The sequence below is a fragment of the Diabrotica virgifera genome, chromosome 3, assembly GCF_917563875.1.
Source record: "Diabrotica virgifera virgifera chromosome 3, PGI_DIABVI_V3a".
NCBI classification, from domain to species: domain Eukaryota; kingdom Metazoa; phylum Arthropoda; class Insecta; order Coleoptera; family Chrysomelidae; genus Diabrotica; species Diabrotica virgifera.
Genome location: NC_065445.1, coordinates 89,775,104 through 89,789,486, shown reverse-complemented (window position 1 = coordinate 89,789,486; position 14,383 = coordinate 89,775,104). Strand labels below are relative to the sequence as shown.

The following is a 14,383-nucleotide window of genomic DNA, read 5'->3' as shown; positions in this document are numbered from 1 at the left end:
GAAGCTTTTATCAGTCAGGAAAGTTAGACAACCTAAAACAAGAAATGACGCACATGAAAATAAATATACTGGCAATAAGAGACATTCAGTGGGCTTCTTCTTCTTTGAGTACCGTGCCCAAATTTTAGGCATGGGTAGCTTCCATGATAATTTGCCGTACCGTCCTCGATCTTGACGAAGGTCGATCCATTCATTGGGCAGACACAGCAACTTCAAAACCGAAATAAATGGCGTGATCACGTTGGATACAAGCAATGAAGCCAGTCCATTCAGTGAACAGACACAAGCAAATTCAAAACCAAAAATGGCGTGATGTAGCACGTTGGATACAGCAATCCTGTTCACCATTGTGGAGTTGCAATCTTACTAGATAAAGAATCACATAGATGACTAACTAGCTTTACACCCTACTCAGATAGAATAGTAATGGTTTCAGTTGGATACAGCAATCCTGTTCACCATTGTGGAGTTGCAATCTTACTAGATAAAGAATCACATAGATGACTAATTAGCTTTACACCCTACTCAGATAGAATAGTAATGGTTCCATGGTTCAACGGCAAACATAGAAAAAATGTATCTAATCCAAGTATACGCACCGACAGAAGGTAAAGCTAGATTAAAATTAGATTAAAAATATTTGTAAATAGTTAGACACATTCCTACGGTCGACTAAAAACGAACTATGTACTACAATGTACCGGGTGTTCCAATAAGAATGGCTCTCGGCCATATCTCAGGAACCGTTTATAGTACAGCTTTAAGAAAAGAATATCTATAACAAAAGTTGGCTCGGGAAAAGCCTGGAAATTATTTTCATAATTGTAGGTCCACCGCTAGAGGGCGTAATTAAATATCAAAAATTAAAAAACCAAAATTTTACAAAATTTACCTAATGAAAGGGCACTGGAAATCCAATCATCGTATTCTTCATAAAATTCTGCGCATATTTAATTTCACAAGTTTAAGTCTACCTTTGCAAATAAGAGGTGGGGGTGAGTGAGAACCTTCTTATGAAAAAATGGCTCTAAGTCCGGTTCTGTTAAATCGAATTTTGCATACTTGGTCTTGTTGAAAACAGCTATTTTTCGTCAATGTAAGTGTCTTATTTTCGAAATAGCCTAATAAGTATTATGCAAGCTACGAGGCGTGTTTTAATTATTTTCAGAAATCTAGATTTCTTTTGAAAATATTAAATACAAGTATGCATTTTTAATCTTGTATTACAAAATTAGGCCAAATTAGCAACATAATACCGAAAACCGCATGTCGATACCTTTTTTCTATCTCGAGATATCTTAAGAAATGTGTAAATTTTAAACATAACTGTTACTCTCACAAATAAACGAGGTTAAAGAAAAGTAGTGTGCTATGGAAAAAAAACATTTTCCAGATTTAAACGTATATAATTAATTAAAACAAACAACACTATAAAATATGACAAAGAAATAAAAGCAACTACTTACTTAGTCTTAGTGACTGCCTAAATGTTCAAATTGTTGCCCATCGTTTTCAATGCAAGCATTTACTCTTTTAAGAGTAGATTGAATAGCAACAGATTTAACTGTTTTAGACTTTTATCTATGGGGACGAATTAAAGACCTTGTTTTTGCCGCTAGGCCCACTACGCGAGAAAACATTATCTAGAATCTAGAGAAATCGAAACGCCATTCAAAGCATTGCGAAAGCAGACATTGAGACTGCTGTTCAATCTACTCTTGAAAGAAATAAAAATAAAACTGTGCTTGCATCGAAAATGATGGGCAACATCTTTGTTATATTTTATAGTGTTGTTTGTCTTATTGTTGTTTTAATAAATTATATACGTTTACATCTGTAAAATGTTTCTGTTTTTTTCATAGCACACTACTTTTCCTTAACTTCGTTTACCGGTGACATTAACAGTTGTTTAAAATTTACACGTTTCTTAAGATATCTTGAGATAGAAAAAAGGTATCGACATGCGGTTTTCGGTATTATGTATGTTACTAATTTGGTCTAATTTTGTAATATAGGATTAAAAATGCATACTTGTGTTTAATATTCTCTAAAGAAAACTAGATTTCCGAAAACAATTAAATAAGGCCTACTAGCTGGCATATTACTTATTAGGCTATTTCGAAAATAAGACTCATTACATTGACGAAAAAGAGCTGTTTTCAACAAGACCCAAGTATGCAAAATTCGATCTAGCAGAACCGGACTTACAGCCATTTTTTCATAAGAAGGTTCCCACTCACCCCACCTCTTATTTGCAATTACATATTCACTTAAACTTGTGAAATAAAATATGCGCAGAATTTTAAGACGAATACGATGATTGGATTTCCAGTGCCCTTTCAGAAGGAAAATTTTGTAAAATTTAGATTTTTTAATTTTTGATATTCAATTACGCCCTCTAGAGGTGGACCTACAATTATGAAAATAATTTCCAGGCTTTTCCCGAGGCAACTTTTGTTATAAATATTTTTTTCTCAAAGCTGTATTATAAACGGTTCCTGAGATATGGCCGAGAGCCATTCTTATTGGGACACCCGGTACAATAGTAATGGGTGATTTTAATGCTATGTTTGGAGAGGAAAGTCGACGGATGTCTTGGGGAATTTGAACTAGTGAGAGAAATGAAATACGAGATAGACTTATAGATTTCTGTCAAAGTGAAAATTTTGTAATTATGAACACAAGATTCCAATTCCCAGACGGAATATTGTTCACCTGGAAGTCACCTACTAATACCAAAGATCATATAAGTACCTACAGAAACTGAATAGACTATATATTAATCAAAAATAACTCGATTAAAAACGTAAAGTTTCTCTGTAGTCAATCTTATTTTTTCAGCTTATACCGGGTGGAAGAAAAGAAATGTTTTTCTTATGTTAAGTTTGAGACACCATGTATAGGGAGGACAAGGTACAAGGGTGGATATACATGAAAATCATGTTGTAGTCTTATGTTTTTTGATCCCTGGATATTTTTTAAAACAAAGAAAATAGACGGTTTTATTTATTCTTTAACATGTGTTTTAACTGAAACAATACTAAATGCACAATAAAAACAACAGTTAACCAAACTTTAAAAACAGAAAACTACATAACTGAAACAGTTCTGATCGATACTTTGTCGACTAGGTGAGCGATATGCACAGCGCAACATAAGAGAGACGAGATTGTTTAATGGAGGCTCTGTGATGTTTTGGGGTGGAATTTCCTTGACAGCAAACGGAGTTGGTGTCTACGTGGAGCCTTTTTAAATAGCGAAAGATACATTACAGAGATTTTCTTTCTTTGAACACTTTGTTTCTTTCTCATCTTATATAGGAAATAATTTCATCTTAATGCATGATACGGCAAGTCCTCCTCACGTAACCGTGTCCTTACTCAATATTTAAGTGAGGTAAATATTCAGATATTGAATTGTCCCCTCACAGTCTTCATGAATTCTATCGATCACTTATGAGAACTCGTGATATTACTTTCCGTTTTTAAAGTTTTGTTAACTGTTTTTATTTTTCATTGTCAATTTACTATTGTTTCAATTAAAACACATAAAAATATAAACTATGATAAAATCAAACATATTTATTCCTATAAAAAATAAGAACCAATGTTTGTTTAAAACTTATCGCAATATTTTGCAAACAGTTTATGAAAAATGAAAACAACTGATTTCCACCATTCGTGTAATTATTTTAACCACTCAAGGAAATAATAAATAAAAGTAATTTCTAAAAATAGCAGAACTTGCCAACACAATAATTATCGGATTTATCTTCCGTTTGTAAATAATGTTAAAAGAACAGGTAAAACAAATAATGATTCACCGGAATGTCAATGGCTATGATTCAATAATTTATTGTACCATCGTTAACCGCTTATTTATTTTAAAAACTGGTTAATAAATTTTGAATTGGTTTATGACCAAATAGTTTTAATATATGCCCATGACCATGTCCTGATGTCATTTGGAGGTCTTCTGGAATACAGTATGGCGTAATAAGAAATTCATATACAGTAGAATGTCAATAATCCGGATTAATTGGGACCGGACACCATCCGGATTATCAAATTATCCGGATTATCGAAATTACCTCAAAAAAAAGCCAGTATACACATTAAAGTACAACAAACGTTTTAAAATTTTATGTTTTTTCTTGTACAGTAAAGTGTCTAGAGGTGAAATTAATCAAAACATTTTTTTATGTTTAAACACTGTATTGTAATTAATTTATAATAGCACCATGTGTACAGTAAAAACATCAGACACTATTTGGGCTTTTTAAAAAATGTCTAAAATATTTTTGAACTGCGGTAGAGGTTCGTTTTTCGCAGCGAAGTTCTTAATTTATTTTAAAAGAATCAGATATTTTTGCTAGATACAAATCCGGATTATTGACGGTCCGGATTTTTGACGTCCGGATTATCGACGTTCTACTGTAATACCATTTAATACATACAGGGTTGCGAAAAAGTCTGGCAACACGGTAATTTCTCGGAAACCGCTGGAACGATTTTTATAGATTTTGGTGGGTAGGGGTCCTCTAATGCGGCCGATATTATAGTGGTAATTACATTGTTGTCAAGTTTTCCGTTTTTCTGGAAATCTAATGAACTTTCTTATTTCAAATGGAACACCCTGTATATTTTTTGCGTTTTGAAGTCCTTAAGAAATACTGATTATTTTTCATGTTATATTCCCTATACCTAAATGCCATAATTTCGGAGTTATTGCCACATTTATTAAAAAACCTTTTTAAACAAATTATAAAAATCAATTTTTTAGGCTCGGGTAGACATTATTTTAGGTTCTTTGGATATTTGGGAACAAAAAAGGGCTTTTGTAATTTTCCTCTAAAGTTATAAACAATTTAAAACCAAAAAAAATCGAAAATTGGCAATTTTTTAGATTCAAAAACACAAGTAAAAATATTATTTTTGAAACTACGAAGTGCCTAAATTCAATTTCAAACCTTATTTTATCAGTTACCGATAAGAAATTTTGTCTTATTTAATTCTAAAATATTGTTTTTTAGTTGTTAATGCAGCGCGATCGCCAGTTCTCTCATATGCGCTTCATTAATAATTTAAAAAAACAATTTTTTAGAATAAAACGTGCCAAAAATTCTTACAGGGAGCTCATAGAAGAAGGTTTGAGCTTGAATTTAGGTTCTTCGTAGTTCCAAAAATAATACTTTTTACTTGTGTTTTTGAACTTAGAAAATCGTCATTTTTCGATTTTTTTCAATTTCAAATTGTTTAAACTCGGAAACGACTAACTTTAGAGGAAAATTATAAAAGACCTGTTTTGTTCCCAATTATCCAAAGAACGTCAAATAATGTCTACCCGAGCCAAAAAAAAATTGATTTTTATAAAATTTGTTTAATTTTTTTTTAATAAATTTAGCAATAACTCCGAAATTTTGGCATTTAGGTATAGAAAATATAACATAAAGAATAATCAGTATTTCTTAAGGACTTCAAAACGCAAAAAATATACAGAGTGTTCCATTTGAAATAAGAAAGTTCATTAGATTTCCAGAAAAACGGAAGACTTGACAACAATGTAATTACCACTATAATATCGGCCGCATTAGAAGACCCTTACCCACCAAAATCTATAAAAATCGTTCTAGCGGTTTCCGAGAAATTACCGTGTTGCCAGACTTTCTCGCAACCCTGTATAGTCGGCTCGCTAAACTCAGACACAACTGGCTAGTGATTTTAGTAGGTAATTTTTTTGTTTTTTGCCAAAATTGGCAAAATTACTACCTCGGTAATTTTGAATTATTTAGTAATTATTTTTTTGCCAATTTTACCAAATTGGCAAAATTACTTACTAAAGTCACTAGCCAATTGTGTCCGAGTTTAGCGAACAGACTATACCTACTCGTATAGGGTGGAAAGTGGAAACCACTTATGGAGTAATAGCTATTTGTATAACAAGGGAGGAAAGTGCTTCTTTTCCTCCCGAGAATGAAGTTTACTGCCCGACGCGTAGCGGAGGGCAGTAATCATTCAAGGGAGGAAAAGGCACTTTACTCCCATGTTATACATATGGTTTTTCCACCTTCCTCAAATAACAAGTAATTTTATCATTTTTACTTAATTTATTTATGTAACTAACCAACAAAATGTATTAGAACTAAAACTAAAACGTAGGTACAATATAACTGTCAACTGTCAAATATAAGTCAAATTATTAATGTAAACATTGTTAAATCAGAATAAAATGATGATTGTCATCTCCTTCACCTTTGTTGGTCTGTGTCCATTGAACTGGCAAGAACCACGATTTTTTTATCGAGCAGGGAACCATGTTGCCCTTTGAGCACTCCTAACACATACATTAATCCTTTAACATCGACGTGGAGTCGCTATAAATATTATAGAATTATCATGTAAACCATATTTCTCGATGTTACCATTTTCATAAGGTTGCTAGTTCCATGTACTAGGCAGAACGCACTGAAGATGATCTGATCTAGATCGAAAACGTTTTGCAGATCCTTTTGGATGACTTTTAATAGTTTTTAATAAACTTTTTATACCATTGTACAAATGAAGTTTTTTTACTTCTGTATGATTTTTTATAAATTTAAATCTACAGGTGATCCACGCAAGCCTAGCATAGTCAGTAAGCTTTATTTTTAATGGAACTCCCTGTACATTTTAATATTTTTTAAAGCTGCTTAACAACCTGATTTCAACCAACTATATCATGTAGGTTCTATAATAAATAATAAAGGATGAAGTTTTGAAATTATTAAGTGTGGAAACCACTTATGGAGTGAAAATGTTTGTGTTCTTATTTTAGAAAATTATAAAAAAGCTGGGACACGTCAACTTTAAAATTCAGATATGCGCTTTTTAACCATAATTTTAAATATACGCAAGTTTATCGTAGGCCAGCATCTTTATTTTTAATGGAACACCCTGCATATTTTGTTTTAAAAGCTCTTTAACAACCTGACCTTAACATATTATATTATTTAGGGTCTATTATGAATAATACAAGGTGAAATTTTGAAATTATAGTCAATTACTTTTAATGGGAAATAAGCCACAATTTTACCAAAAAAAACACGATTTGGGCTTCGAAACGTTAATAAAATCATTTTTTGGTAAAATTGTGGCTTATTTCCCATTAAAAGTAATTGATTATAAAAATGCCACAAGAAAATAGCTTCAGAACAACATTTGAAATTATGTATAATTTTTGTCAATAAATTAGGTAAATACAAAACCCAATATATTGATAGGTATTTAATTTGGAAAATTTATATCTGTATCTGTATTTAGCTAACTTTTAAACAAAGTGCCGTTATTTAAAATGTGATAAATTATTAATTCCAAAATTTTGTAGGTACATGTCTTGACGAAAATTATACATAATAATTTCAAAATTTTACTTTGTATTATTCATAGTAAACCCTGCATAATATACTTTTTTGACAGGAGGTTGTTAAGTAGCTTCTAAAAACATAAAAATATACAGGGTGTTTCATGATCAATAAAGATGCTGGAGTATACTAGACTTGCGTGAACCACACTGTAGGCACATTTAAAATTATGTTGAAAAAGCGCACATTTGATTTTATTTATTTATTTATATACGGGATTACCCCCATTACAACACCTATAGTATAAAATCAATCTCTGTAATATCTACTAAACTAGAGTAAAATAAATCTTAATTACATATTAAACAAAAACGAAATATTAATAGTTATCCATTACACATGTTACATCTATTACACAAATCAGTTCAAATAAACAAAAAGTACCTGTCAAGCTCTTTTAATCCGATTCTTAAAAGCAGCCAAGGAGACACCAAACATTTCCAAGTTATTCTCATTTATAATTTTTAGTGTTCGCTCAATGGGCGAATGCATACCATAGTTTGTTCGATGAAAAGGTATATAAAACAAATCAACATGTCTGAGACTTCTGGAGGGAACATATAAATTAATAGATTGGAGAAGTTCAGAACAACAAATTAAACCATTTATTAATTTAAACACAAATACCAAATCAGAGTTATCTCGTCGAGTTTTTAATAAATTCATGTTGAGTGTTTTTAAAATATAGGTATAATCATGATTAGTAATGCGTATGTTTAATATGTATGCACAATATCTCAAAAATTTATTCTGCAATCTCTCCAACGTAGTAGAATGAGCTTGGTATTGTGGAGACCATACAATAGATGCATATTCCACTTTAGATACAACCAAAGCATAATATACCGTTCTTAAAGCCCCTACAGATAGTCTCAGACAGTTGCGAATGATAAAGCCCAAAGATTTTGATGCATTTACTGTTACACTATTTATATGTTGCAAAACGCAACTGCTCATCAAATGTGACTCCTAAGTCTTTTATTGTTTTAACATAAGACAATTCATTTTTATTAATTGTGTAAGAAGTATCATATTTTTTATTGCCTCTAAAAAAGCTTATATAACAGCATTTAGCAACATTTAAATGCAAAATATTATTCTCACACCAAATACTCAACCGGTCTAAATCTTCTTGAATTAATGTTACATCAACATTTGAATCTACGGATTTAAATAATTTCAAATCATCTGCAAACATCAGGAAATCGCAATTTCTAAAACATTCTGATATATCGTTCACAAATATATTAAATAACAAAGGTGAACAGTGAGCTCCTTGGGGTAGTGATGTCACATGAATTATATTTGAATTAAAACAACCTACTCTCACCTACTGTGTGCGATCTCTTAAAAAGCTATTGAACCATTGTAAGGATTGATGACTGAAGCCAAAAGCATTTAATTTTCCCAATAAGATGTTATGATCTACTCTGTCAAATGCCTTGGAGAAGTCAGTATAAATAGTATCCATCTGACTTTTATTCTCCAACGCGTTTAATATTTTTTGTTCAAAGAGTACTAAATTTGTTACCGTTGATTTATTCTGAGAAAATCCATGTTGATTGTGTATTAGACGCTCTTTACAATAAAATTTTAATTGATCGTGCAATAGTCTATCAAAAAGTTTTGGTGAGGATTGTTTGCAAACGCTTCATTTTAAACAATGATGTGTCCTAACGCTTTTTATATTCATCATCATTCTCTTTGCCTTATCCCTATGCGGGGTCGGCTTCCCTAATTGCATTTCTCCACACATTTCTATCTTGGGTCATATCAATGTTAATCCCCTTTACCAACATGTCCTGCCTTATCGTCTCCCCCAGGTCTTCTTTGGTCTTCCTCTCCTACTCCTTCCAGGAATCTGCACTTCAGCTACTCTTCGTATTGGATGATTAACGTCTCGACGTTGAACATGACCAAACCATCTCAACCCATGCTCTCTCATTTTGGCATCAATTGGTGCCACACCTAGATTTCCCCTAATATACTCATTTTTAATTTTATCTTTTCTTGTCTTTTTTGTCACTCCACTCATCCATCTAAGCATTCTCATCTCCGCCACATGCATTCGTTGTTCCTATTTCTTTTTCACTGCCCAACGTTCAGTTCCGTACATCATATCCAGTCTTATAGCTGTTTTATAGAGTTTTCCTTTCATCTTCATTGGAACTTTTCTGTCTAACGTTTTTTATAATTTTCTAAAATAAGGACACAATCAGTTTTATTCCAAAGTATGTAGTTTCCACACTGTATACCGAATTTCAAAATTTCACCCTGTAATAATAGACACTACGTGATATATTTCGCTGAAATCAGGTTGTTAATCACCTTTTGAAAACATAATAATATACAGTGTGTTTCATTAAAAATTAAGCTTATGGACTATGCTAGGCACACATATTTCAAAATTATTAATAGTGCAGTCACTGGAGGTGGATATGAGCTGTTACCTCCGATTTCGTTGAACCTCCATAGCTTTGCATGAAAATTGGTGAGTGGTTAAAAGATATCTCAAGGAACAAAGGTGACATGGTGCCACTTTGCGCTTTTACCCTGGAGGTGGATGCCACCCCTTCTCGGGGGTGAAAATTATTTTATCGAAAATAACCCCATAATTCGATAGAGGGACAAATTCTAAGCAAAATTTGTTATATAAAGTTATTAAAATAAATCAAAACTTTTTGAGTTATTGAAGATCAAAGATTTTAATTTCTCTTGAGAAAAATGCACGTTTTTAACCGATTTTTCATCAATAACTCAAAAACTATAAGCTTTTGCAAAAAAGTTAATATTACCAAAATTAAAGCTAATAAAAAATGAAATAAATCCTTTACTAGAAAAACCTTTTAGTGTTAACTAAAAGTGAGTTATAGGTAATTGAATATATATTTTTTTCGGCGAGTAAAAAAATCTAAGTATTCAAGCTGAAATAACGGGAAAATGATGCATTTTATAACATAAACTTATTTAACATCTGTCAAAGTACTTAAAAATATCTAGTAAATGAGCCCCCGAACATGTTGATAGCATTAAGATTTATGCACGAAAACTTTTTCAAAATTTATTTTTTTTAAATTTTTCCAAAAAATGTTATTGTTTTTTTTAATACCTCCGTTTATTTTTAAGATATCAGGTTTACCTAAAAACCGTTTGAAAGTTATTTCCAAGGGCTATTGGGCTATTTAACCACGTTCAATCTTTTAGACCCCTCACTTTTTTAAAAATAAAAGGTTAAATGGCAACGATAAATTTATTACCCTATGGAAATAGTAAAACAGGTAAAATATTTGACACAGAACAAACTAAAATTTGGGTATTTATCATTTTTTACGTATATTGAGTATTTTTGGAGTTGTTATCAAAAGAATATGAAAATTACAATAATTTTAAAAATTATGATTTTTTTAAATTATATCTTTTTTTTCGAAAATATGCATTCTAAACCGGTCAAAATTATTGAAATCATTACTTATACTAATATAAAGAAGTTGTAAGGATTATTATAAATTTTAATTTTTGTGGAAATGGCGAATGTTTTATTTTTCACTTTTCCCTAAAAAATTCGAAAGGATTCTTTTATTTTCATCATAACTTGCTTAATTTTGACGCTATTAACTTGTTTTGAAGCTCATTTAATAGGTATTTCGGAGTACGTTGACAAATGATTTGCAGGTATATTTATACATTGCATCGTTTTCCCGTTATTTAAGCTTGAATACTTAGATTTGAGTACACGTCGAAAAAAATACACATTCAATTGCCAATAACTCACTTTGAACTAACATTAGTTTAGTTCTTTAAGTGAGGAATGTATTCAGTTTTTTATTAGGTATCATTAATTTCAGTAATAATAACTATTTTGTAAAAGCTTATAGTTTTTGAGTTATACGTGAAAAACCGATTTAAAACATGCATTTTTATTACGAAAAAATAAAATCTTTGGTCTTTAATAACTCAAAAAATGTTGATTTATATTAATAACTTGATATAACAAATTTTGCTTATAATCGAAACCGCTTATTGGAATAGCCGTCGTGCCAAGAAAAAGTATTCCTATAACAGGGATATTCTAATAACCGATCATATAAGCCTAGTAAAAACGTTTTGGGATCTCAAATTTCTATTCCTTAAACTGGGATATTCCTTTAACCAGTATTCTAATAAGCGGGTTCGACTGTATTATTTTTAATAAAATAATTTTCACCCCCGAGAAGGGGTGGCATCCACCCCCAGGGTAAAAGCGCAAGTTGGCATTATGTCACCTTTGTTCCTTGAGAAATCCTCTAATTACTCACCAATTTTCATGAAAATCGATGGAGGTTCAACGAAATCGGTGGTGAAAACCTTCAGTGACTCCACTATAACTTTCGCAAAACTCTTCTAAATTGAATTTAAAATTTTTTGACTGCTACTGAGTGAGATCATCAAGCATAATATACAGGGTGTTTCACGACGAGCTTACACTCTGTATATCAGAAACTATTTACACGATATTTCTGAAAATTGGTTTATTTATGGGAATTATAAGTTATGACGAACTTGGAGAACATTTTTTGACAGACAAGCTAGTTCCAGTTATACCGGAAGTGAACCAAGAAGTTGTTATTTTAAATGTTACTTTAAATGTTATTTTAAAAGAAAATATTTTGACAGACATGCTACTTCCAGTTATACAGGAAGTGAATAAAACGTTGATATTTTAAATGGAAGATTCAAAAGAAACTTTGTTTATTCTGAGGGACCTTCGGTAATAATGTAATCTTTCATTCTGAGTTTAAATTTTTCATAAATATTTATTAGTTTTCTCAAGATTCGAAAAAAAAACATGCATTTAAAAAGCATTGGTTCTATAACGACTCTCAAGACCAACTCGACCTGTGAGCAATTTGGTATGAAAATAAACATTAAAAAAACCAAAGTGATGTCAATCCGAAAAAACCAAAACGTAGGTACCTACTTCAACCTTGCACAATAAATGGGCACATTGTAGAACAGGTCTTTAGAAGTAAGTACCTGGGATGTTGGATCGATAGCAGCATAAATCCTGATCTAGAAATAAGATCGAGAAGAGATCAGGCCAGAAAATCTTTCGGAAAAATCAAAAAACTGCTTTGTGATTCTCGAATAAAACTCGAAATTCGATTACGTTTATCAAAATGCTACGTCTGGTCGACTCTTCTCTATGCAGTTGAGACATGGACCCTTAAAACATCAACCGTACATAAATTGGAGGCCTGCGAAATGTGGATCTACCGGAAACTCCTCATCAAAATTTCATGGACATCGCATACCTACCTCAAACGAAGAAGTGCTTCATAGAATAGGCAAGGAAAGAGAACTTTTCAACATAGTGAAAGTTAAAAAGGCATCATACCTAGGCCACATACTGAGAAATAATAAGTACCAATATGCTCAACTTATAGTGAAAGGAATAGATCGAGGGAAATAGAGGACTAGGAAGGAAAATACTATCGTGGCTCAGAAACATCCGACAATGGACAGGGCTAAAATTTGAACAGCTAATAAGAACAGCTGAAGACAGAGAAGAGTTTGCAATTGTAGTAGCCAACCTCCATTGAGGAGAGGGCACTTTAAGAAGAAGTAGAAGATCCGAAATTTTGCACATACGTTTCTTTAATATATTTTCTGCAAATATGAGTTTAAATAAACTAAAATAAATATGTTAAGCTCTATATTATTCTACTACATGTAACTATTTTTTGAAGTTATACTTCTTTGGGCGCGTTGGGAGTAAATTTAAATGTGCGCCAATTCATCAAAAGTCTTGGTCCTGAACGCAGCTGAAACATTATGAGTAAACGTTATTCAATATGTTGATTATGAGTAAACAAATGTTGTGTATATTAGTTTTTGTTGTTATGAGGGCAGAGAAAAAAGCAAGATTAAAATTGTAGTGACTTTTTAAATAGTTTTTAAAAGCAACAAGTAGGTACGTAATTCTAAATGTTTCAATATCGTAATAAAAAATTACATAGTTAGGTACCTACCTATTTGGAAAATGTAAAATAAACCTACCTAGTATGTAATGCTTTGATTTACATAATTTGATTACCAACAAAATTTCTACCAATCTTCATATAATATTGTTTTCTTACTCTATGTTTTGTTGTATTTAAATATTTAAATTCCACAATAATCAAACTAATTTGATTAAATTCAGAACTGTCAAAGGTTTAAAACGTTCAGTTGATATATCTTCAAACATAATGCAAATGTCTCCGTAGCCAAAATCTAAAGATACTTGAATTTCAAAACTAACCGTTCCCATAGTCCGCGAAATCAATCTCCAATAAAAACTTTTATTTTTTTTATACATTTTATGATTGTAAGTATATTATTATATAATTTTGTTTCAGAAAATAAGTATTTAATTAAAATTTTTCCAACAATTATTGTTCAGAAATCATTTGTGGCATTTTTCAATGTATTTGTGTGTTTTATTCTTTTATTTTTTTAATTTTTGGTATTGTTTGAATAAAATTTTTTGAAAAGTAGTAAGTATTAAAATTAGTTTAATACTTAAATAAAATATAAATAGACTGTTTAAAGCATATTAATTTCGTTGAAATCATAATAATAGAAGTATAACTTCTTACGTGCGTACAAAGTACACACACATTCTTTTTACCTAATATAGAGTATCTGTGTTTCGGCTTTTTATCGTATATTAAATATTTATTAACCAGTAAATACCTTTGTACATATCCTTTGTTTACTTTTCTTATTGGCACAAATAAAATACTATAAAATTATTCAAGCACAAAACTACAACAATGAGGTATTAAAAATTAATAGTCACCTGAGGCTTCACGGAGAAAAACCGCAGAAACTAAACATAACACAAATTTATTCAACACCATCTTACCAAGGATGCAACTATTTATCTAACAGACTTCCACTATCCTTTATACTATTTTCAATGTCTCAAGATTCTCTCGAACGATGATACAGCAACCCAGCTAA

At 31.2% G+C, this 14,383-nt stretch overlaps 1 protein-coding gene across 2 annotated transcripts in view; it reads right to left on the bottom strand.

Annotated features, from left to right (window-relative positions):
- Positions 1-14,383, bottom strand: part of LOC114328155 (keratin, type I cytoskeletal 9) — a 23,048-nt gene extending 8,665 nt beyond the window's left edge. The window contains exon 1 of one of the 2 annotated variants that reach the window (XM_050645284.1): positions 14,220-14,383. In XM_050645284.1, the coding sequence (XP_050501241.1) occupies positions 14,220-14,280 (61 nt within the window). In that variant the 5' untranslated portion in view covers positions 14,281-14,383. Of the gene's footprint in view, positions 1-14,113 lie in introns of both variants that reach the window. The other variant, XM_050645286.1, reaches the window with a different exon arrangement.